Below are 27,078 nucleotides of genomic sequence, written 5' to 3'. Positions count from 1 at the left end.
AGTACAGATAATTAGAGAAAACTCCCTGTGGGAGCTTGTGCAGGTATAGTAGATGAAGGCCAGTGCGGGTTTGGAGGCTGAGGGAAAACAGTTGCTGGCTAACTGGCATGACTTCACACCAAGCTGTTGTCAGGCTGCACGGTGGATCATCTGTGCTGTCAAACGTGTCGTGCACAGCTTAATGAATTCATAAAACTTCCAGAAGTTAAGAGTGCAAATAAAGAGCTGAGCTTGTGCTGACAGCGGAAAACCTTGTTTTTTTTTTTGTTTTTTTTTTCTAAATTTAGCCACACAGTAATTGGAAGAAAACTGGATGATATTGCAAAATTACTCAGCATATTTAAAGAGTCATACAAAGGAACTGGTTGTGCATGAGGTTTTAATGAGCCCTCTGCGTTACATTCAGAGTTGGAAGCTGACTTTGGTCCACCGCGTCTCAGAGGTCTGAGAAAAGAGCAGAGCTGTCCCACAGCTGACCGGCTGGTGCTCATCAGAAACGACCCGAGCCTCTTGATATAGCAACATTAATTTATTATGAAACACTAAAACTTAAAACCGCACGCTTTTAAGCAGCTACTTTGGGATTATTTCTGCCTGATTTTACAAACCTCCATTTAATGCTTCATAACTTCCCATGCAAACATTACAGCCCCATGGCTAATGGCTTAAATTGTACCATTAAATAAAAAGCAGACGTTACCTAAATTATTTATCTCCAAGAAAATCTACAGCATTGAATATAAGTTTTTCTTAAAAGTAAAAAGTACTTAGTAGTTTTTGGTACACTTTCTTTGTAGCCCTAATACACAGGCACAGTACTATAGAACGAATGGCATGGAACCAGTACAAAATCTGTCAGACATGTTGGCCGGGCGGTCTGTTCAGGGCAGCGATTCTTTTTCCACCAATCACAGTTATGAGTTCTAGATATACTTTTTTTTTGGAGTAAGCATTTTCACCTTAAAGGCAGTGTATGAAGTTTTTTAGTGGAAAGAAAAAAAAACAGTTTGTCATTAACCTTAAATTTGGCAGATTTGTTGTAAATTGCAGCTGTCCGCCTCTCTCTGACGCAGTGATACACAGTGTCTATTTTTTTATTTTCAACTTTAGAAATTATTTTCTTTAAAATTATTCAGCAGATTTACAGTATTGATATACATTTACTAATAAATTATGCTCTGTTATTATAGATCATACTAATTGCTTAGTATATACTTTGAATCTAGTTTGAATCAACACACTGTTTCTATCGCAGAGGTCGTCCAAATGACTGGTTGTGGTGAATGGCTGTAAATAATAAATCCTGACCAACACCTGAAAACATACAGAAACTCTTCCCTGTCTCACACCCCAAAACCTGCATTCATTCACCCAATTTTACTTACTGAGCTCCTTATTGTGTTGCATTTTGATCTATTTTGCTTTTTTTCTGTTTAGCTAAGATCCTTTTGTGTAACTTATTAACTTCTTGTTGTATTCTTGTTTTGTAATATTGTGTTTATTTTATTGAGCTAGGTTGTTTTTCATGTTTACTCAAAGTGCAGCATATTTGTGTGATTAAACTCTTAATTTTCTCAATGTTTTAACTTGTGCTCTCATCTGTTAAATTGTTGATGGAAATTTTATTATTGCAAAATTATATGAACAGAGGGTATCCACTGATCCATCGTCCAGCCCTAATTGTGTTCTTGAAGGGTTTATATCAACTGTCGTGCATCTTGAGTTGCACATCCAGGGCTTTCAAATTTTTTTGGAGTAGCAGGGGGGCATGCCAAAGTAGCAGGCGCCTTATAACCGAGACCGAAGCCATGACGGCAGCAGGCGATATGAATAGTCACATGGCAGTTGTGAACCAATCAAATGGCTCAGATTGAAAGAACTATTGGCACGTGCGTCCACATGGCGCTGGAAATGGAGACGGCGAACAGCGCAAAATTTTTTTTTTTAAGAAAATTAAAAAGTAGATGCGCAGAGTGGTGGAGTAGGTGGAAAATGCTCCTGCTGCCGGCATAATTTGAAAGTCCTGACATCACAAACATGATCTGTCTTACAGACTCTCTTTGACCAAAAAAAGTGTCACAGAGGCCTCAAAGCCACTTGTTTATGAAAAAACTCCAAAACTAATAAATTTTTCTGCACACAGGTCAAAGTCTGAACACCCAGCTTTTTCCACATTTCAATACCTGCACTGGTCTATAAATGTCACAGCCACAGTTTGCCTCTGCAGATCCCCAAACTCCTTTCTTGAATGCTGAAATTCCCTTTTATTTTGCTTTGCTTAACGATTTCTCATTTATTAGAAATAATTTTATTTGATAAAATACAAGATTATCGTAAAGCCTGCGACGAAGACAGTCTGTGACAGGTCAGATTAATAACACTCTACAGTAATGAATATACTCCAAATTGTGGCAAAACTTAACTGGAGTTGAAGTTGATTTGTTGCTTCCAGCTATTTCTCGAACATTTCCTTCTGAATTTATTACATGCCTGCATGCCATCAGACAGCAACAGCTACTGTACAGGACCTTAACTTAGAGAGCTGTCAATTCAAACAATTGTCTTTAAAAAAAAATCATCATCATTGTGGATGATGTAGTTTGTGGATCTCTCACATTGTATTGCATTAGACAGCGAACAGTTTCTGTAATATAGCCCATCCTCTTTAATGTAATAGAATAACAGAAACTCCTGTTGGTATAATACAGTAAGTACCACATACTGCAGCCTCCAAATTCCCATGCAGTTTAATTTAGATCAGTTTTAGCAAAGCTGAATTACAGTTTTCATAAACATAGGATTTATTGCATTCTTCTGTTTATTCTCTGCATGTAAATTAGTTTGGTTGCTGATAAGAGTTTAAATGAATGCTGACATCATGGTTCGGTTCAGAAATTGTATTTCAGTAAAAGACACTTAATAAAAAAAAACTAATTGCAACAAACTGTGGAGCACAAAAGTTGTAAAAACATGTTTATTTAACTGTTGTCACTCTCCCATGTTTCATGTAGTATTCTCAAGCTTATTTGACCTATTTGACTGTGTTGCAGAGGAACAGTTTATCACTGATGGGAACATCGTGGAAGCCCGTGAAGCTGCTGAGGAGGATCTGCTGGTGGTTCACACCAGACGCTACCTCAACAGATTAAAGGTAGACTTGTTTTGTCTCACCTGTAGTGCACCTTTCATTTTGACTAAGGCATCATCACTGCGCTACATTTCCTCAAAGCTTTTTCTCCCATCTTTCCTCTTTGTATTGCATGCATTTAATCAGATTTATTTGATTAAAGTAGATCTGGCAGCAGTCATAGATGGAGGCTGATCCCTGTTTGCAGAAACTGGTTCTTGAGACATGAAACAGCACCTCTCTGATAAGAAAGTAGCCAGAACTTGTGAAGTCAAGAGATACTGGCTTGATATAATCAGGCTTGTCTCAACGCACAGCTTGGGTTCTGGACGCAGTGCCCTGGTGATGAGCTGGACTCTGTTCCAATCTGGAGTTGCCTGCGGTGAAAACCGCAGACTGGGGTGGGTATATTTGTATCCTCACAACTTTGCACCTGTACATTGGGGTTTTGCCCTTGTGGACAAGAGGGTTGCTTACCTACAGTCAGCACCCGTTCCTCTACCTGTCTGGGGTACGGGTCCCAACTGTCATCTGCAGCGAATGACAGCTCAGAGTATCCAGCCTTCTTGGAGTCTCTGGGTGGGGTCCTGGAAGGTGTCCCAGCTGGGGACTCCACTGTCTTACAGGGAGACAATGACAATGTGACCTGGAGGGAGTGAACGGGAGGAACAGCTTTGAATCTGAGTGGTGTTCTGTCATTGGACTTCTATGCTAATCATGGATTGTACATAATGAACACCATGCTCGAGGATAAGGGTATTCATAAGTGCACTTGGCACCTAGGTCGCAGGTTCATGATCAATTTTTGTAATCTTGCTGTCAGATCTGCAGGTGAAGAGAGGAGCAGAGCTTTCAACTGATCGCCACCTGGTGGTGAGTTGGCTCAGGTGGATGCCCCGAGAGGCATGGTGCACCCAGATGTGTAGTGAGGGTACGCTGGGAACATGGGGAAAATCTCAAAAAGCCCAGGGGCACTGCTGAGTTCCTTAAGGCTCTGGATGTTGTGGGGCTGTCTTGGTTGATGCACCTCTGCAACATCAATTGGAAGTTGGGGAAAGTGCCTCTTTCACTGGGTTGGTGGTTCATCTGTTCAAGAAAGGGGACCAGGGGCTGTGCTCCAAATTCAGGGGAATCAGTCTCCACTTTCCTCCCAGAAAAGGTTGATGCCGGGGTGCTGGAGAGAAGAGTCTCTCCATTAGTGGAATCTCAGATTCAGGAGGAACAGGCAGTTTTTGTCCTAGTCGTGGAACACTGGACCAGCTGTTTATCCTCAGAGGATATTTGTGAGTATGTGGGAGTTTGCCTCATCAGTCTATATGTGTTTTGTGGGCTTGAAGAAGACATTCAACCACATTCCTGTTGTTGTGGGCTATCTGGTCCCTGCACAACCATAGTTGCACAGCAATCCAATGCTCTTTGTCACAGATTCTATTCATAACTTTTATGGACAGAATTTCTAGCTGCAGCCTAGAAATTGAGCCATTATTTCTAGCTTGCACTGAGACAGTTTGCAGCTGAGTGTGAAGCAGTTGGGATGAAAATTAGAGCTGGAGGTGGCCCAGGAAAAGGAAGTCTAGCTGCCCCCACAAGCTGGATCTGGATAAGCAGCAAAAAAAGGAGAGGATGGTTGATTAAAGTAGAAAGTTACTGTATGTTCAAATCTGATGGTGTTCCAAATAGTTTGCTGCCTTTAAAAAACAAAAAACAAAAAAACCTTTATTTCTACAGGTTGTCCCATTTGGACTCAGTGTCTCATTTGTAAGAGAGACCTGTTTATGTTTCAAGAAACACAATAAATATTCCTTTGATTGCCTTTGATTATGCAGCCAATCAGGAGAAACATAGCCTATAGGAGATAAAACCTCTTTCAAACAGTGGATTAAATATAATTTATATAACATAAAATAAAATTGTTTTATTTATATATATATATATATATATATATATATATATATATATATATATATATATATATATATATATATATATATATATATATATATATATATATTATAACACCAATGTGACGTCACTGACAATAAAGAATCCTGGAATCCTTGAACACTCTCTCCCATGGTGACTCTTCCTACCACTTCATCCAAACTATTTCAGTATCCTCTTTCTTTTCTAACTGGCATCCAACCAGTGGGGCATACGCACTGACAGCACTCAACAACTTATTATTCTTTAGTCCTCAGGAAAAATCATGTCAGACAAGATAACACATCTCATTTGAGTAAGAGTTTTCATGCTTTTAATTTATCAGGCAGAGGGACTGATTGGCATACACATTTGTTTTCCTTTTCCTGGGTGGATTTTGGAATCTTGAGTCGTCTCTGGATCTCAGGAATACGGAGATTTTGTTGTAAAGCTCTTATAACGGAGCGTCTGCTACAGGGAAAGCAAAGCTGATAACGGTATTTCTGTCACATTCAAAGGCTTTGTATTTATTCTATTTTCCCTCTGCTGCTCAAGTGAGGTACAATAGCTTTATTCTTTGCTGGCTTGTTTTCATGAGAGAATCCAAGCTTCAGTCTGAACCCACTGGCAACATTAGTCAGCTTTGCTGCACCTTTACATCCAAATTCTTTTTTATCTCTTGCTTGGCGTTCCATGCTTTTCATTCAGCTGAGGGCAACTTGTTTTTTTGTTTGTCTTGTGACTAAGTCATAGCAAAGAAATTTCTATACTACTCTAATTATGTTGTGTTCCAATTTAGTGGTCTCTGGTGGTGGCAACCATCACAGAAATTCCACCTCTCCTGTTTCTGCCTAATTTCCTGGTGCAGAGGAAGGTGCTAAGGCCTTTGCGGACTCAGACGGGGGGAACAATAATGGTAGGTGTCTGACACCCTCATTTCCTCTTCATGCTTGTGGCTGATAATCACGTTATCTAGCCTTATTTGTCAAAAGTAGAAATAGAGATGATGTCCTGTAGTGTACCACTATCAGATAATGATGTGATCCGCTACTGGCTCTGTTTACCTTTATCAAATAATACAAGTGCAGCAGACACATTACAGTACACACCCACTGCACTTCCCATCCAGCCAGCATGATGAAGGTTCTTCCACAAAAAACTTGAATTTCTTCAGTTTTCACTTTTTTAACAATGACTTTAAGTTGAGCTTAAGTTGTGTTGTGTAGATACTCGACATGTGAAAAAAATACACACACACATTGCAGTGGCACAACAGTGCGACACTCCAGTACATGGAGGGCAGAGCTTCATAGAATTTGTATTTTCTATCCCACCATACCCTGCTTTATCTCTTATGGAAACCTGTGCTTAGACAGGGGCTATTTATTATGTACCTGCAGAATCTACAGATGACACTTAGTTCTAAATACAGTACCTACAATGTTCACGTAGTTTTATTAACCTTTAGAAACTTTACGTTACCTTCACAGTCAGCCTCTGTGACCACGTGGTTTTAACAAAAGGTTTTGTTGACAAGACTTGTGCAGAATTTACTTTACTTTGATGCTTTCTGCAGATGTTGTGGATTTAAAGAAAACAAAGGTTTTGTTTAGTCTTGTGATCGTTAGAGTGAGTACTTGCATGGAAAGGCAGCCCAAGCCCATGTATGCTTAGCCCACCCCCCACCCCACACCTTCCTATCCCCCTCGTCTTTTCAGTAGTTTTGCATTTGGCAAGGGTCAGTGTCACTACTGGTAGCATGAGGCGATACCTGGACCCTACAGAGGTTGCACAGGTAGTCCAACTCCTCCAGGATGGCACATCAATACCTGCCATTGCCAGAAGGTTTGCTGTGTCTCCCAGCACAGTCTCAAGAGCATGGAGGAGATTCCAGGAGCAGTTACTCTAGGAGAGCTGGACAGGGTTGTCGAAGGTCCTTAATCCATCAGCAGGACCAGTATCTGCTCATTTTGTGCAAGGAGGAACAGGATGAGCCACAGCTACAAAATGACCTCCAGAAGGCCACTGGTGTGAATATCTCTGACCAAATAATCAGAGACAGACCTCATGAGGGTGGACTGAGGGCCCGACATCCTTTAATGGGCCCTGTGCTCACTGCCCAGCACCATGGAGCCTGATTGGCATTTGCCATAGAATACTAGAAGTGTGTGTGTGTGTGTGTGTGTGTGTGTGTGTGTGTGTGTGTGTGTGTGTGTGTGTGTGTGTCTGTGTGTGTGTGTGTGTGTTTGGTTGTCTCAGATGGTAAAGAAGAAATCGTTTTCAGTGTTATCAGAACAAAAGTTGCCAACTGTTTGTAAATGTATCATTTAGAGGTCCTTCAACTTCATCTGTCAGTGCTACCAAACAGCTGACAAACACTTTGAGGTACTGTGATTTACAGATGATGAAATTTCATGAATTATCTTTTTTAATGCAACCAGCCCAACCGTCTGTTGTCTGCTACTAATTGTGTCCATATATATATATATATATATATATATATATATATATATATATATATATATATATATATATATATATATATATGTTTAGTGTTTTTGGCAGATCTGATTGTGAACCACATATTGAATTGTGTCTGGTATTACAGTCTTGAATGTAACCTTGTGAATCCAGCAGAAATTCTTGTGTTAGTCCTTCTAAAACTCGATTGATGTTGTCCTCTTTGTGCAGCTCACTTTGTTTTCAGTGGAGCATAAGGAGAAACTGGGATCTGCCTCTATTAGCGTTGTTATTGAAAAAGGAGGAACAGAGAATTGGAAATAAATGGAGTACAAGTGTGGTGCAGACCTGAATGTGCCTGAGCTGATCAGTATAATGCCAGCAAGGTATATTGTTCAGTTTTCAGTGCATACACTTGATATAATTACAAATGAAATCATGCCAAATGTCTTTTCTTTCAAAGAGATGCATTCTGGGCCTGGTGGTTGATGGAGAGGTGCAGATGAAATTAGAGGGTTGTTGTAAAATATGCCTGCTACGCTCTGTTACAGAGCATCCTTGTTTTCCCCAGCCAGAGTGGAGTGTTCGAGCTATGGCCAGAGTGTGTGCATACATGCAAATTTGTGTTATTACTCATCCATCAGAGAGCCATACTGGCATTTACACACAATCTCCCCAGGTCACATCTCCTCTCATCAGCTCTTGTACATGCTGGTCTCTAGAAAAAAACATGGCAGAGAAGCCACTCGTTTTTTTTTTTCATCCAAGAGGGAAATCGTGACCTGCTACTGCATTGTTGTTGTTGTTGTTGTTGATTTTTTTTTTTTTTTTTAAAGCTGATAAATGTCTGGCAATAGTTTGACCACTCTTCCTTGAGTGTGTTTTGAGTTTGAAGGTTATGAGACTACATTCTTAAGAATGCCCTTTATTTGTGAAATGTTTAGATAAGCCTATTGTTTTTGTGTTTTTTGAAGAGTGCAGCAGCCAGGTCTAAATAATGTCTTCCCGAGGTGTAACCAGGCACATCAGGAGAAACTGATGAACATGAAACACATTTCTTAAGAAAACTGCTCTCAGGAGTATATTTGACTTGGTTGGACTTTACAATGAAATCCTCAAAAGGAAGTGTAAATATGCTTTTTAAACTGTTATTCTATTGAATAGATTTTTGGGGGGTAAAAACTCTTTAAAGTCCCAGTTTTTAAACTTAAATGCATTTCTTTATAGTGCTGGTCTGTGTGGCTTCAGGTTTTTGTTCCAGAGCACATGACAGGGCTCCCATGGACACATGGATGCTGTTTGAAAACCTGTCACCTTTTAATTACACGTCACAGGTGAAATCTCAGCAGAGCAGAGGGGTTTACAGACCACCAAAGGAAAGCAAAGACAAACAGGGACCACATTTAAAATTTATACTTATTATTCCTTTTAACCCATTATCTGCTGCAGTAATTGGTTAGAGGTCAGATTTGCTTGTGGGGAGAGGTAGCAGAAGAAAAGCAGCATTTAAATTAATCGCCTTTTTTTCTGTTCTTCAGTAAACATCAATCAGTTCACTGCAAAAGCTCTTGTTTCATTTTTGTGGTTTATTTGTAAAAGGTCATTTTCATTTCAGAAGTTGAAATACTTTGGGGGGTGGCTGTAGCTCAGTAGGTAGAGCAGGTCACCTACTGATCAGAAGGTCAGGGGTTCGATTCCTGGCTACTCCAGGCTACATGCCAATGTATCCTTGGGCAAGGTACTTAACCCCAAGTTGCTCTCCGACGCAACCGTCGGAGTATGAATGTGTGTGAATGTTAGATAATTAAAGCACTTAGCTTAGTTAATATGGAAGTGCTTGTATGAATGTGAGTGCATGGGTAAATGTAAAACGTGTTGTATAAGTGCTTTGAGTTCTCTGACTGAGTAGAAAAGCGCTATATAAGAGCTAGTCCATTTACCAATCAGAAAGGGTCATTTATAGATTTTTATGGTCATATGAAGTTCTAAACTAATATTGTGTCTTTCACAGGCAGGAAAGTTGGCTGTTGAGAGAGGGTGGGCCATAAATGTAGGTAAGTGAGTTTGCAATATATGCACTGATCTTAACCCATACTTCAATAATCAGTCCATCTGCAATCAGCTGGTATGTGTTTAGCTTTGATATGGGAAAGTGGTTTACCTCACACTGTCTTCAGCCTTGTCTCCTGGAAAACGTGTTTCATTATCAGACTTCTTTGCTACACTTGGCACAACAATGTAACTTTGCAGCTCGCTTGATGTCAGCATCAGCTACTTTGAATAAAATTTCCTTTACCTGTTGCACAGATGTTTCATTTGGTCAAACAGATCAACAGATACCCTGAATGTAGGAATTGGATTTAGGAGATAAAAAGTGGAATAGGTGTATTCCTATGATCCACATTTTATATATTCATATAATCTCCTCTGACCGGAGGGGTGTCAGTTGTCACAATGCCCCCACTTGTCTCATCCTTCTTAACTGTAGAGCTCTTAATTTTGTGGTTACTTTGAGACTCTGTTCCTGAAGTTTTCCACTGGCAGAAAAATAATGCAAGTTGTTGCGGGAGCGCCCTAGATTTTTTTTAAGTTGCATATTTCATGTTACAAGATAATTGGTGAAATACCTGCTTGAAGGTTATCCTTATTTGACGAAACCTTGTCTACTTCACAACACTTCTGTCAGCCATAACTGCCATCTCACTCATAGGCTGTTATGCTGGACAGTAACTGGTCAAGTAGTCATGAACGAAGGACTTTTTTTTTTTTTTTTTTTAGTTTAACCTTTCACTCTAGGAATTGACAAACCATAAAATACTATTAGGATACCTAATACCTACTTTTTTTTTTGTTATTATTGGTCCAGATAATGGTGTATATAGTGGGCAAAATATAGAAAAACAGAATTTGATTGCATGGGGACTCTGAAGGGAGGACACAAGACTGTAAAATGCAACAGACTGAACTAAAGAAAATGGTTAACAGCAACCTTTGTAACCGCTACCTTAATTCAAACTCTACCTTTACCACCTGCTCTGACTCCCAGCTGCACTGACGGGTCTTTTAATAAAAATCCCATGTATGCATAATTTTTGTAACTTGTACTATTCTAGTGTTTTGTGAGCATGTGTGATTTGACAGATGACGCTCCTGTTGAAATTTTGTGGGAGTTTATCTGAAGCTTCTGATGCCTCTAGTTGGAAATCTTTCTTAATTAAATGACCCGTGGCATCCATGCATCGTAAGGATGATGCCTTCCTGCTGTACTCTTCAACTTTATGCTTCACCTCTCTGTAGAGCCTGGGTGTGGTTTGGTTTGTTTGTTTGCATGAAGAAATGTTGCAACTGCATCACATGCCTGGGTTCCAGTGTCTTTAGCATGTAACAAAAGCCCTCATTTCCTCATTGTATGAATGCAGGTCTTTGCATATAGCATAAAGTACCGTATTTTTCGGACTATATGGCGCACTTAAAATCCTTAAATTTTCTCAAAAATCGGCAGTGCGCCTTATAATCCGGTGCGCCTTATGTATGAAAATAGACCTGTTCATTGATAGTGCGCCTTATGATGCGGTGCGCCTTATGGTCTGCAAAATACGGTAGGTGATGGATTGTATTATTGCCTTAGGTTGCTCTGAATTAGGAAGTAGCGTTGTCAAGCCACTGTTGGTTATTTTTTAGGTTGAGCTGATTTAAACTTATCAGGATGGTGGTGCGTGAGATGAGCTCTCATGTTTGTGGTATTCCCAGAGAATTTTAATTACGTGCAACATTTTTGTTTTACTAATCCCGTGTGTCGCATCCATGTCCTTTTTTCCATCCTTGTTAAAAAACAAATATAAGTTCATGTTGGATTTAAATGCAGATGGAATGTTTCTGATTTCTTTCTCCATCTTTGTTTTACCACCTTCCTCCCACGCGCTGACCATCACCTCTGCTGACCTCACTAGAGAAAAATAAAAAACAGCACCATCTGGTGGAATTTTCTTGTACTAAAAAGTTGAATTTGTATGTGGAATTTATATAATAAGACATTGATATTTGGTGTCCCTGTAATGATACAATTTTGCCACTCAAAAATACTATGCTGTATCAAATCCCACTCACCCCCACCCCCACTGTGTACACCAATGCTGTTTTTTTTTTTTTTTCCTCACCAGGCAGGTGTTCTTTTTGAACTGTTTGCAAAGGGAGCGCTGTGTTTGTGCAAGGTGCTATAAAGTTTTCAACACTGTGCATTAAACATCTGTTACTGGTAGCTGAGAGTGGAACAATATTCAATATCAGGTAGAACATACTCAGCCATTATATCACCTATAGGGGAGGGGTGGAACATACACAACCCTGGCCACACATTCAGCACTTTGACAGTCTGCCATTTAAGCAGCACTCAGCTGGAGTCAGGTATAGGTACACATTTCTTTCCTGGATATTCGGTATCACAGCAGTTGAGTCTCAGCTGAAATAAATACATAGGACATATGAGCGAATCCTGATCGTAAGTTAGCACAGTTCTGAGTTCCCAAGTGGAGTGAAAGAAAATATTTTTCTTGTGTTGACAACAGCAGCACTTGTTGCTGTGATAAATAGATTTAAAAAGAATCAAAACTTTCGTAGTAGAACTCATATTAGCATTTTATTGAGATCTTCTGCAATAACCAAGTCTGCTAACTTTGTGGGCTGTTTGCAGATGCGGAACGTTTTAAACACTGTACGCTTCTGTGTTTGTCTCAGGAGATTTTCTAATGGAGCAGCAGCTTCTCCCAGGATCTTGAATCCCTGATTCAGGGACAGGGTCCGCTTCCTGCTCTGAAACCTTCATGCTCATCTCAGCAGTTTCTTCAGCTGCAGTGTTAACTTTGAGGTTAGCTGAAGTCAGCTCTTTGATTTGTGATCTTAGATCCTCCACCTCTCTGATAAGTGACTGCGCCCCCTCAGAGATATTGTTCTGCTGGGCTTGGAACTTGCATACCTGCTGTTCCAGGTGTTCCTTTGTGGCCCTCAGCTATCTAATGAGGAACATATCTGCTAATGCCCTTTCTGCATGCGGTCTGTTGTCCTGTGTCAGATGGTATTGAATTTGCTCAAGTTCTTGTTGAAGAGCTACGCTCTTGTCTTTTTCCATCTTGTAGATATCTTTTACCTCTTCAGTTCTTTTAGTATCTCCATGTTTTTCTTCTCCTGCTTCACTTTTTTTTTCTTTTTATCCTGCTTCACTTTTGAGACGTGACAAATAGATCGCAACTTCTGTAGCTCTTGCTTTGCTTTCTTCTCTGCGTTCATAAACTTGTTCTTCAGACTTCCCTCCCGATGCAGTTTGTTTGTCATCCTGTCCAGCTGTTGATGGAGCATATTCATCTTTTCATCACGTTTTCTCATCGATGTCTTCTGTGCCACCATGTCATTGATCCGAGTAAGAAGTGACTCACTGTCTCTTATGGCACTCTCCATCTTCAGGTGGAGGTGCTCTGTTTTAGTTTTCTGTTCTTCCACCTGGACAGCCAACTGAGCAGCCTTTTTGTCGAGCCAGGCAGACTGAGTCTCAGCAATTGTGCACTGTATTTATGTGGTGTAAAGATGTCAGAAGTTATTTGAGGTTTTAGAAGCGAAAGATGAGATAAAACTAGAAAAAAATACAAGATTGATTTAAACTGCAATATCAGATTTGTAAGCAAAAACCAAGACTACTACAACTTCAGGAACTTAAGGGGGAAAAAAAGGCAGTTTTATTTAAATATTAAAACCCTCAATGCAATATCACTCTTGCTCCAAGATGCTGTTGATTTATTTATTTATTTATTGTTTGCTTGTTTGTTTCATCTCCTTTGAAATCGAATCTTTCCCACCCACAGCCAATATCTTTTTTCAGCCAGAAGTAAGCATTAAAGTAAAATCAGCTGAAACACATGATGTGCAAAGTGAATCTTTGCACTGGTAAGGTACAGTTTGATTATACATCCTGTATAAACCTTTTCCTATTATTTATCATACAAGCAGAATACTGTAACACTTTAAGTTGTCAAGAAAATCCCGTGGCTTAACAATGCTTCTGAGAACATATGAATGGGAAAATAATATTTGTTTTTTAATCTAACATTTTTACCTTTTAACCTAATTTACACCTAATTTGTGTGCACCTGTGCATTTCATTTCAGCCCGGCATAAGAATTCAACTGTGATTTGTTGTTATTTACAGTCTCACAAAATTCTTTCGCCTCTTATGCTTCCAGTTTATTTGTGTCCATGTGTATGCATTTGAGTTTTACAATAATAAGAGTTGACCCAAAGTGGTTTCCAAGCAGACACATTTCTATTCCAGCTCTCCAGAAACTGTGGTGGTTGTACGGGCCTTTCAAGTCTTTTCATCCACCCAGGCCAATATGTCCCACACCTTAGCTTGCATCATTTTCATAATCAGCTTCACTTCATCTTTGAGCTATTATGGCTCACTTAAATGGTGATTGAGGAGGTATAATTATAAAACATGATGTGCCATTGTATGAGGTTTAAGTCATCTGTGATGAGAACTAACCCTACAAAAATGTCAGTGTTGCCACCTAAATCGCTCTCTGTACAGAGATTTGCAAAAGAACTGACTGTCAGTATGATTTATGCGTTCAATACAGAGTATATAAAAGTGTCAGTTTCCACCATAACAGAAGTGTCCTTGGACTCCAAGATTCTTAGTGATTTCACTTTTCCATGGAGGTATATGGCAGGGCATACTAATATGTATAAAAGGTGTTGAGATCTTTTCTTGGGGGGATGTTGCTACAACATTTCCTTTGTGACTCACGGCCTTCTGTGGTGAGGCTGATTGAGTAGGAGGCCTTTTTGCTGGAAAGCCGTGGTTATCTATCTATCTATCTATCTATCTATCTATCTATCTATCTATCTATCTATCTATCTATCTATCTATCTATCTATCTATCTATCTATCTATCTATCTATCTATCATCATCATCATCATCATCATATCTTTCTTTCTTTTTTCTTTCTTTTTTGCCAAGCAGGGAACAAAAAAGCCACATCAGATCTTTACTTTGTGCCTTCTGCCTGGTCAGCTATTTCGCACCTTCACTTGAGGAATTGGGGGGAGTTGCTCTGCATCAATAAACATGATTTTAATAAAGATACAAAGACCTTTCAAATGTGCCTGACATCAGCATGTTGTATGTCACAACAGTGTGAGGAAGTAGACGTTTTATAAAGACTAGGCAATAATCATATTTCACCAAGCACCTTCCTAGCCTTTATTAGTATTCTACTCAACACGGTATTTTAATGAACATGAGCAAAGCAGGTCAGAGGAGACTATAATTCTTAACCTGAATGAATACTTATCATCATAGTTGTAAAAAAAAGAAAAAGAATGGGGGAAAAAAAGTCTTTTCATAGCCTCTTTTCCTGTAGACTGCTGCTCTCCTAGCATTTTAATAGCAATTGAAGAGTCCCATTTGGTGGCAGTATACCCAGTGTTATACCGCACAGAAAAAGCAGCCATTTTTATAAGGCACAATAAACTCAATAACAGCCTATTTTAAATTGGCAGTTATAGCTATTTTGAATAATGGACTTCTTAGAAACCTGCTTGGCTTGTCTAATGGCCCTGACACAGAGTCTGTGAATTTTCTGTTTCCCAGGAGGAGGCTTCCACCACTGCTCCAGTGACAGGGGAGGGGGATTTTGTGCCTATGCTGACATCACTTTGGCCATCAAGGTAAGACGGAGTCAAACACAGTTTTTTTTTAACACTAATAAAAATCAAGACGTGAACTGAAACGCACATCGACAAACTGAAACTTAACACTAGAATAACCATAAAGTACAAACAGGAATCAAAGACTCATTAATATCAGAAGAAATAAAATTCATAATCTACTAGAATAATAAAGAAATCAAACCAGGAATCAAAAAAATTCAAGAAAGAACCCTAAACTTTAGACACTAGAATAACAAACAAAAAACAAACAAAAAACCAAAATGAACCATATCCCAAAAACTCAACATCACGATGAAAACATGAACTTCAACTCAAAATAAAATAAGTACAAAACATCAAAAAACCCTGAGAGTACTGAGACTAGGACAGTTTCAAAAATTTTTGAGGCAAATCATGGCTCCCATCTTAGGCATGAATTGGGGCAGTTTTTATATATATATATATATATATATATATATATATATATAATTTTTTTTTTTTTACTAAAAAAGTACCTGGTACCAAATACTACCACCTAAAAAAAAACCCCTAAAAAACCAAGTATAGTCGAGTCGAGCCAAGTAGATACCAGTGGAAAAGAAGCAAACTGATTGTTAGTCTTGCAGTGTTTTCATTACCTTTCTTTTGTATATTAACATTCAATGGTCAAACATCAATATATAAAGGTTTTAAGAATTTTTTTTTATTTTTTTTTTACAAACACTGAAAGTCCTGTTCACAAAATCAGTCGGAGAACCAAAAAACACCAAATTACGCAGAATAATGACTTCATTTGAATCTCCTCAGACAGTGAGATGCTCCACCAAACTAAATCAAATCTACAACACACTGTCTGAAACTTACACTGCTCAGCTCTCTTCAGAATTATGATTTAATATGTTTTAAATCAATAACATGATTCATGACAGTTAACTATTTACTGATGAGTCATTAAAATCTCAAAATTATTGTGTATTGATCGATGTGGCTGAATTCTCCTTATTTAAATGAATAAACAATTTTCTTAAGAGTTACATATTCTCCCTTGAAAAGTTTTTGAATGTATCTTCATTATTCAGCAGCTAGTGAAGATTTACCATGCTTGGTCACACTGAGTTAATGCAGACACTGAGAATCACAAGAAAAATGACTGAAATCTTCACAGCTGTTCATCTGCTTCACATTTGGAGTTTGAATTCCAGCTGGTGTTCTTCATGGATGCATTATAAGCTTAATTTTGGTATTGTTTACAAGCTTTTGACTTTTAAAGTAATTCCATGTGAGACGTAAAAGCTTTTCTCATCCTGTGAACGTGTGTTTAGAGAGACAGCAAATATTTTCTCGTTTGTCTCTCAGTTTCTGTTTGAGAGAGTTGAAGCCATCTCCAGGGTGACCATCATTGATCTGGATGCTCATCAGGTGAGCCGATACTATCACATCTCTCTGTGTCAGTGCACAACACTGCTTAGCAGCCGACATTGATGACCAAATAGCCCCCCATTTACCGCCATACCAATCGTAGAGGCTCCCTGTGGGCACATTTGTCCCTTTTTGTCATAATCAGCAGAATGTATCTTAAAACGTACTCTGACCAACGTGTGAATGCATATAGACTGGATATTCACACCAGGAGAAAATGCTGTCCTAACTATGATGAAGAACAACTTTTGATATTTAAAAAAAAAATACAAAGTACAATTTATAAACTTTAAGGCTAATATTGATTTATTTCAATTTGATGTTTTTTTTTTCCAATAATGGGGTTACTGAGGGTCATTTTTACATCACACTCTCCCCCTTTGCTGTGGAGATTTGGGGAAAATAATTCAAAAACACAACATATTTCATGTCGACTGGTATGAGATTCCTGCACCTTTCCAATCTGATATACTTTGAACACAGAACACTGCATGAAATATCCATTTTACTAACTGCAGGGATATTCACCATGGGATGCTTCCCCACTGTTGCCAGTGTATCACAGGGCTATCACAGAGAGACAGACAACCAATAATGTTAACCTTCGCACCTACGGCCAATTTAGAAATACTAATTAGCCTAATAAGCATGTCTTTAGACTGTGTAAGGAAGCTGGAGAGAACCCTCACAGACACAAGAGGCAACAGTGCTAAATACTGCAGCACTGTGCCACCCGCTTTCTGAAAACAGCAGCTAAATGCACTGGTGTATTACGTTGTGGACTATTATATTCAGATCACTTAAATTTCATTTATATAGGAGCCTGTTAACAACAGCAGTTGCCTTGAGGTGCTAATATTCTTTTGCTGGTTGCAGTAACGCAGCCAGGTTCAGTAAACAGCACCCATTTGTATTGAGTTGCTGCTTGTAATGGTGACGGGGACTTTGTTTTAAAAACATTTTATAGCTTTTAGCATGTGACTAAAAGAACACCAAATCCTGAACTTAACCCTAGAAGAGTTGCTGGTTACTTGGTGGATGTCAAGAGGTTAAAGTTGTTTACATAAATGCCTGTAGCACATTGATGTACTATGTCTTTGCACTGTTCATTTTGATTTGCAAGAACCAAGTTAAACTCGTACATTTGATTGCTCTTTCTTGTAAATGAACATCTCAATCAGAAGACAGCTGTTTGCTAATGCCTGAACAAAGGGTAAAAGAAAGAGTTCCAGTCTTGTTGCTTCTAGTTGATGGTTTTAAAATTGTATTGTTATTTATTGGCAATAAACTGAATTCATATTTTCACCCAAATTTGAGCTTCTGTTCAGGAATCCAAATATATAACCATAATTTGACATCTGAATCACTATTTTTTTCTGAACAGTAAATTTGAAAATTACTGGATAACAACAATAATTATATTTTAGCATCAAACATATCATTTTAATTACACATTCTGGTGGATTAACCATTATAGAAGCATACAAAAAAAATTTTGCTAATTACCAATACTGTTAATTTAGGGCAGCTTTAGTATAAACTTACTCAGCACTGTAGATTAGGATCTAACTATGATCTGATGCATCTCCTTTTCCTTACTGTTGTGCTGTATGTGCTTTCTTTGCATTACATGCCTTGTTTAGTAGGTCATCACTGGTGGGCTGAACTCACTCCAGCTGTAGAAAACAGTGACTCAACCTTTTTGAGTCTTGATTAACATATTTTAGCCTTAAGCTGTATTTTCAGCATAATAACTTGTATTCACCTCCAATTAGCCTTAAAAATTGTATTAACATTGATGATGTCTTAACAACCCTGGGTTCCAGGCTGTATTATCTTATTAGAGTTGCTTTCATTTTGAGCTCAGTTTACTGGTAATGATGACGTCTGCCTATTGACACAAGGTAGGAATCAATATAGATGCTGAGTGAATTATTCATTAAGAGCAAAGAACAAATCTGCATGGCCCTCTCAGTAGATAATTGGGCAGAGAGAATGTTGCCTATAGGCAGTAAATCCTAATTATAAACCTGAAACATGAGGCAGCTGTGTCTTGGGTGATAGAGCAGGTCATTTACCAATCAGGAGGTCGGAGGATTGATCCACAGCTTACCTGGGAGGAGGAGCCCTGGGTGTGCGTATGTGTGTGTGTGTGTGTAAGATAAAAGTGCTTAGGTATAGATAAAAACCACTACATGAATGTGTGTATGATTGGGTTAATGAGACTTGTAGAAAGTGCTTTGAGTGCTCATATTGAGCAGTATTGGTATATACTGGTATATATGTACCAGTCCATTTACCATGACATACAAAGATTTTTTTAAGATTATGACTTACATGTGATGCTTTTTCACTCAGACAGTAAAGCAGTTGTTGTTTGTTTTGGGGGTTACTGCCATCAGTCTCCTCTTTAGCAGGTCAAATGCTCTATAAGGTTTAAGTCTGGAGATTGAGTAGGCCAGTCTAAAACCTTCCTCTTCCTACTGCTGATGAACTCCTTTGTAGTTTTGGCAGTGCATTTTGGGTTATCATCTTGCTGATGATGAAAGATTTCCCAATCAGTTCGGTTGCATCTTTCTTTAAATTAATAGACAAAATATTTATGCGTACTTCTGAGTGCATTGTACTGCTGCCATCATGTGTGACATCATCAATGAAGATTAATGAGCCCGTCCCAGAAGAAGCCATGCAAGCCCAAACCATGACGTTACCTCCACCGTGTTTCACAGAGGAGCTTGTATGTTTAGGATCATGAGCAGATCCTTTCTTTCTCCAAACTTTAGCCTTTCCATCAAGTTCATCAGTCCATAAAACCTTGCCTCAGAATTTCTGAGGCTTGTTTCTGTACTGTCAAAGGGTGGTAGACCCTGTACACCCAGGGTACACGCTGTAATGGTAAATGGTAAATGGACTAGCTCTTATATAGCGCTTTTCTACTCAGTCAGAGCACTCAAAGCGCTATTACAACATGTTTACATTCACCCATGCACTCCCATTCATACAAGCACTTCCATATGTACTAAGCTAAGTGCTTTTAATTAACTATCATTCACACACATTCATACTCCGACGGGACGGTCGGAGAGCAACTTGGGGTTAAGTATCTTGCCCAAGGATACATTGGCATGTAGCCTGGAGTAGCCAGGAATCGAACCGCTGACCTTCTGATCAGTAGGTGACCTGCTCTACCTACTGAGCTACAGCCACCCCACCTGTACAGGTCGCCAGCCTGTCGCAGGGCTAACACAGAGAGACAGGCAACCATTCATAGCTATGGGCAATTTAGAATCACCAATTAATTTAAAAAAAAAAAAAGTAACTGCATGTCTTTGGGAGAAACCCACGCAAACATGTGGAGAACATTCAAACTCCACGCAGAAAGGAGGTGGATTTGAACCCAGACCTTCTAGCTGTGACACAAAATGCTAGCCACCATGCCACCATTCTGCTCACCTTCCTGTTCTTCTTGCTAATTAGTAGTTTGCATCTTCTGGTGAAGTCTCTGTGCTTTTGTTCATGAAGTCTTCATGAAGAACAGTAGATTGTGATACCTTCACTCCTGCCCTCTCGAGGTTTTTGCTGATGTCACTAACAGTTGTTTTAGGGTCTTTCTTTACAGCACTTACAATGTTTCTGTCCTCAACTGTTTTCCTTGGTCTGCCTGTTCAACATCTGTTACTTAAAACACCAGCAACAACTTTCTTCTTCAGGACAAGGGTTGTACTGGCTATGGCCAAAGTTTGTGCAGTGGCTCTGATTGATTTTCTATCTTCTTTCAGCTTCACAATTGCTTTTTCACCCATAGACAGCTCTCTGGTTTTCATGTTGGTTACTCCTCTAACTATAAATACACAGTCTGCACAGGCAAAACCCTAATGTAAAACTGAGTGTATACATCCAGCGCTATTTATTGGACAACAAAACACACCTGTCAGTCACATGTTTTAATATGCCTGCTCACAAGAAAAATGGGTGGATTCTGAACTGTATATCAAGTCCAGATGTTAATACCTGGAAATAAAAGCTGAAATATTCATCTCATTGATTTTTAAAAAAATGTTTTAATGCCAAACCCAAACGCTTTTCAGTCTACATCAAAAATAAAGGGATTGGCCTCACTGTTTCAATACTTTGAAGGGGAGTGTATTCCTCTCTGTCTATTAAGAACTGTGTATCAAGCACGAGCTGTGTGTGAAAGAAAACCTAGACTATGGATTTTATGAGGTCAGATACATTTATATAAACCATCTAGGGGTGGCTGTAGCTCAGGAGGAAGAGCAAGTCACCTACTATTCGGAAGGTTGGTGGCTGCTCATCTGCATGCCAAAGTATCCTTGGGCAAGATACAGAACCCCAAGTTGCTTTCTGATACAACCGTCGGAGTATGGATGTGTGCAAAATGTTAGATTGAAAGCACTCTGTCATTGAAAGAAGTGCTTGCATGCGCTTGTATTCATGTGTGTGAATGGGTGAATGAGGCATGTTATTATAAAGCGCTGTGAGTGCTCAAAGTAGAGTAGAAAAGTGCTTTATAAGAACCAGTCTGTTTACCATCTATTATTATGCTATCTGTAATACATGATAAAGGCAAACAGTGATTGTTGACATCTCCACTGACACTGAATAGTACACTCCTTTAAACTATTTGTGTTAGACAATTTAAATTGAATTATATTGAGCAGTCTTTTCTGTATAATTAAGCTTGGATCCACCTAGCTCATTCAAGATTTTTTTATTATTTAAATTCTTTTCTGTGATGTAGAACAATAGTAGCCCTGGAAGGAGACAGATTTAAGAGTATGTGTCTGCCTCACCATCTGTTCTAACAAATTTTCAACTGACTTACCTATGCTGGTATAATCACTGATGTTTATCTAATACCATTTGATATAGTGACATCTTTGCAGTGTGTTGGCATTTTTTACATCGCTTAGCTCTACATCACACTTTTTGTTACTTTGAATGGTGGACTTTACTTGTGTGGGCTTTTTCATTCATCCAACCATTAATTTTCTTCAGCTTATCCAGTTCAGCATCGCAGTTGGGCTAGATCCTATCCCAGCTGTCATAGGGTGAAAGGCGAGGTACGCCCTGGACAGGCTGCCAGTCTATCACAGGGCTAACACAGAGAGACAGACAACCATTTGCACTCACATTATCACATTCAATTTAGAGTCACCAATTAGCGTAACATACGTGTTTTTGGACTGTGGGAGGAAGCCGGAGTACCCGGAAAGAACCCGCCTGTGAGAACATGAAAACTCCATGTAGAAAAGCCCCATCTTTCTTTTCTACTGAGCTGCTCTCATTGGTGATGTGCTACCTATGTGAACCTATTTAATCTATTTCTAATTCTTTTGGAAACATTGTTGTCTAATAATGTTCAGAGCCTGTTTATGCTAGGCTAGAATAATACCAAACCATCAATGCTTTGACCTAACTCGTATGTTACAGATTTTACAAACACCCTTGGCGCTCTCAGCCAGTTTCATAATGTCATCACCTTCATTCTCCAAGGAGCTCATTCCAAACCATCTCAACCAGGTTTTGGTTAAATGATTACTATTACACACAAGCACATACAAATTACAATTGGAACATGTAAGCCAGAGTCCAGACTTCACTAGCCTAATATCCATTCCTTGTATTTCTTGCCTCAAGAAGTTATCCCATTTTTATTAGTCTCCCTCAGTAGTGGTTTGTTTGCAGCAGTTAAGTATGAAGTCTTTATCTACACAGTCTTCTTGTAACACTTGATGTTGAGACAGTTCTGCTACTTAAACTCTTAAGGATTGATCTGGGCTCTAATGTGAGGTGAAGTTAGCTGGTAATTGTGGTGTGTAACATTAATGAACCCATTCTCTGTAGCAGAGGAAACTCTTGGTCTTCCTTTTGTTGGGGACTCCTCAACCCAGCATTTGAAGGGTTTTGGACTTGAAACTTTCAACATTTTAACACTACCTTGGTACAGCACAACTGATGGTCTCAAATGCATTAGTGGGGCAAGAAATCCCAGGGACCGTATACAGTCAATAACATCCATCGACTTCCAGGGATGATGTGTGAAATAACAGCTGGTGATATGAAGCAGGTCCTGAATTAAACTTTTCATTTAAGTTAAACTTAAAAGTGAACTACTGAAGCCAGTATGAATGAGAGCAAAGGATACTATTGATTGACGTATGATTGGGTGGTACTGTAAATACATTCGAGGCAGCCTGGGCCCAGAACTTCCTCTAGTGACGAAAAGTCAGCTACAAAGCAATGCGTGTTGAGCAAATTGCAGTCCTTATGGCTCAGCTTTTAACTTGTTTGCAAAATGATTAAATAATTCATAATTTTTGTTTTTTTTGCTTCATGTGTTCTTTTTTATACGATTTTCTTTGATGTTTTGAGTTTTGTTCTGCAATGTAGAAAATAATGACATCTTATTTAATTTTTATAGTGCCAAATCACAACAACATTAGCTTTGAGGTGCTTTATATTGTAAGGTAAAGACCCTACAATAATACAGAAAAACCCAACAATCAGACAATCACCTATGAGCAAGCACTGGGGGACAGTGGGAAGGAAAAGCCCCATTTTAACAGGACAAAGGTTTTAAGCCTAATCTTAAAAGTAGAGACGTGTCTGTTTCCCGAATCCAAACTGGGAGCTGGTTCTAAAAAAGAGGGGCCTCAAAGCTGAAGGCTCTACCTGCCATTCTACTTTTAAATATCCTAGGAACCACAAGTAAGCCAGCAGTCTGAGAGAACAGTGCTGTAATGGTTGATATGGTACTATGAGGTCTTTAAGAGAAGATGGGGCCTGATTATTCAAGACCTTGTATGTGAGGAGAAGCGTAGGTGGGTCCAAACCTTTGATTGACACTGTAGATCCAAGAGTGAATGGATATGGAATATAAAGAAGCATACATGCTCTTTTAATGTTTCATGAGTGTGAAAATGATGAGAAAGATATGCTGCTGGCTTTCACAGCCTATCACTACTGATGCAAGCACATATGGGAAATTATGGAGTGTTTTTATAAACAGCTCATCATTTTGAAAGCACCATCAGTGTTTGTTGTATACACATCGGAGGAGAAACCTTGTTATTCAGTGTACCCAGTGTGGTTTTAACTCAGTGTTGTTGGCACAGAATTAAAACAGACATTAATTATAAATTACACAAAATGTAGTGTGTGTATAAACAGTCCACTATGCCTCTGAAATGGAAAAAAAAAGTAAATGTTTTATATCTAGTTCTTTGATTGTGCTGTTAAGTTGTGATGTATGTTTCCAATATTTAATACAGATGTTCAAACTTAGTGAGGATATATGTTCTAAACAACTGAAGGAAAATTCTTGTTTGAAGGCTTTCGGCTGACACTAGTAACAGTGAAACAGCAGTCTTTTATTGTACAGTACAGGGTGTGAGGGAGAAGATAAGATGAATAAGACTAGAGGCAGCAGGAGCTCAGGCAGCATATGAGATGATTTATAGTCTCAGGCTGGCTTTTAGATTTGGAGGACAGAGCATTCGCTTATGTAGTCATTTTCGGAAATAAGTCTGTGTGACCTCTCAGTGCAGTATGCATTTATTGGTTTATCCATACAGTAAAACATAAAACTTAATGGAAAATTCAAAGTTGTCTGTACCCTTAATATGAACTTCAGCTGCATTAGTGTGTGGTTTATTATTTTACTATGTCTGCAATGCATCTCTTAAAATAACCCATACCCGGAAGGCAAATAAATATGTTTTGGGTGTTCTGATGAAGCCTCAAGTGGGTCTGACACAGGGGTGTTTGACCCAGTTGTGTTGATCTCAAGTTGTCAGCTGACTAGTAAAAAAAGAGATGAGAAGGAAAAATAAACTAACAAAATTGTTCCCTTTCAGTTACTGTACAGATGTGTAGTTACATTGTCATATACATATATAAATGTTTGTGTATCTAAAATGTTACATATTCATCAAAAGTTATCAATTAAGTGTGTGTATTCTGTTTTTCTGTATTTCTGTAATTAGCTACTGCTCAAATGATGGATGCTTATATTAAAAAAGGCCAAATTTCAGTGTAGTTCAGTGCATGTACAAGTAAAAAATCACAGGCCCCCTTTAATAGCACAGAGCCTTCACCTTCCAGTAAAACCCCTTATGTATCAGTGCTGACACTAACACCACATTAAAATCATTTTGTTTTATTAAAATTATTAATACTAAAGTCTGCATTGTACAGTGTACAGTATCAGGCAAACGTTTGGACACACCTTCTAATTCAGTGGTTTTTCATTATTTAAAAATTGTCTGTGTTGTTGATTAATACTAAAGTCATCCAAGCTATAAAAAAAATACATATGATATTATTTAGTAAACAAAAAAAGTGTAATATCAAACATCATTTGTTTTTTCAAAGTAGGCACCTCATGCTTGGATGACAACTGTGCACATCTTGTCATTTTCTCAGTCAGCTTTATGAGGCAGTCACCTGGAATGGCTTTCAGTTAACAGCTGTGCCTTGCCAAGAGTTAATTTCTTGCATTTCTTGCTCTCTCGATGTGTTTGAGACCATCAGTTGTGTTGTGAAGAGGTAGAGTTGGTATACAGTGAATAGCCCTATTTGAGTAATGTTCTAATCCATATTATGGCAAGCACTACTCAACTAAGTAAAAAAAAAAACAACAGTCCATCGTTACTTTAAGAAATGAAGGTCAGTCAATCCAAAAAATTCAAGAACTTTGAAAGTATCCTCAAGTGCAGTCGCAAAGCCCATCAAACTTTATGATGAAACTGACTCGCATCAGGACCGCCCCAGGAAAGGAAGACCAAAAGGTACTTCTGTTGCACTGGATAAGTTCATCAGAGTTAACAACCTCAGAAACCGCAAGTTAACAGCACCCAGATAAGAGCCCACCTAAATTCTTCACATAGTTGAAGTAGCACACACATCTCAGCATCAACTGTTCAAAGAAGACTGCCTGAATCTGGACTTTATGGTCAAATTGCTGCAAAGAAACAACTTCTAAGGAAGAGCAACAAGAGAAAGAGAATGGCTTGGGCCAAGGAACACAAGGAATGGACATTAGAACAGTGGAAATCTGTCCTTTGGTCTGATGAGTCCAAATTTGAGATTTTTGGTTCCAAACACCGTGTCTTTGTAAGACACACAAAAGGTGAGCGGATGGTTCCTAAATGTGTAGTTCCCACCGTGAGGTAATGGAGGAGGAAAGTATGATGGTATGGGGGTCCTTTGCTGGTGACACTGTTTTTCAACAGGACAGCCTCCAGGCTATGTAAGGGCTACATGACCAAGAAAGAGGGTGATTGAATGTTGAGTCAGATGACCAATCACCTGATTGAAATCCAATTGAGATAGTTTGGGATGAGTTGGACCACAGAGTGAAGGCAAAGGAGCCAACATGTGCTTAGCACCTCTGGGAACTCCTTCAAGATTGTTGGAAAACCATTTCAGGTGATTACCTCATGAAGCTGATTGAGGCAATGTCAAGAGTGTGCAAAGCTGTAGTCAAAGCCAAAGGTGCCTACTTTGAAGAATTTCAAATCTAAAACATATTTTGGTTTGTTTAACACTTTAAACTTTACTACATGATTCCTTATGTGTCTCTTCATAGTCTGGATGACTTCAGTAGTAATTTACAATGCAGGAAAATAATAAAATCATTGAATGAGAAGGTATGTCCGAACTTTTGAATGGTACTGTAGATAGCTAAAGTTATAGTGATATGGGTGGCTGATGGGTCATGGGATACCTGATTGCAAATGCTAATTAACATCATTGATCATAAAAAGGGAGGTGAATAGTTTTTTTTTTTATTACCCTACAGCATAAACTGGCTGTAATAGATCTGAATGAGGCTGGATGAAGTTGCTCAGCATTCAACACCATCATCCCTCAGCAACTTATTTGTAAACTGGACCATCTGGGTCTGTCACTTCACCAGGCAACTGGCTGTTGGAGTTTCTCACTGGGAGACCATAAGCAGTCAGAGTCTGCAGAAGCCCCTCAAGCAACCATCTCATGGAGCACGGGAGCCCTTCAGGGATATGTGCTCAGCCCCTTGCTATTTACTCTGCTGACTCATGACTGCACTCCCATCCACAACACCAACCTCTTCTTCAAGTTTGTGGATGACACAACAGTTGTGAGTCTCATCAACAACAATGACAAGACCCACTACAGAAGTGAGGTGAGCAAACTGGCCATGTGGTGCAGAGACAACAACCTCTCCCTAAACATGGGGAAAACAAAGGAGATAAGCATTGATTTCAGAAGATGACACACCCAGCACATGCTTCTAACCATTAATGGTTCTACAGTGGCAAGGGTGAGTAGCACATGGTCACATGGGGGTGTGCTCATCCCATGTGACCTCTCCTGGACCACCAACTCTGTTGCGCTGGCCTAGAAAGCCCAACAATTCCTCTACTTCCTCTACAAACTGAGGAGA

The 27,078-nt window shown here is 39.0% G+C and overlaps 1 protein-coding gene across 1 annotated transcript in view; it reads left to right on the top strand.

Moving 5' to 3' along the window:
* The window catches only part of hdac11 (histone deacetylase 11), a 46,174-nt gene that overhangs the window by 1,166 nt on the left and 17,930 nt on the right, over window positions 1-27,078 (top strand). The window contains exons 4-8 of the mRNA XM_030729858.1: window positions 3,051-3,151; window positions 5,847-5,963; window positions 9,519-9,561; window positions 15,151-15,227; window positions 16,566-16,628. Of these exons, the coding sequence (XP_030585718.1) occupies window positions 3,051-3,151; window positions 5,847-5,963; window positions 9,519-9,561; window positions 15,151-15,227; window positions 16,566-16,628 (401 nt within the window). The remainder of the gene's footprint in view (window positions 1-3,050; window positions 3,152-5,846; window positions 5,964-9,518; window positions 9,562-15,150; window positions 15,228-16,565; window positions 16,629-27,078) is intronic.

Source organism: Archocentrus centrarchus, chromosome 5 (assembly GCF_007364275.1).
Source record: "Archocentrus centrarchus isolate MPI-CPG fArcCen1 chromosome 5, fArcCen1, whole genome shotgun sequence".
Classification (NCBI taxonomy): Eukaryota; Metazoa; Chordata; class Actinopteri; order Cichliformes; family Cichlidae; genus Archocentrus; species Archocentrus centrarchus.
The sequence above is the reverse complement of the archived record's forward strand: the minus strand, read 5'-3'. Positions and strand labels throughout refer to the sequence as shown.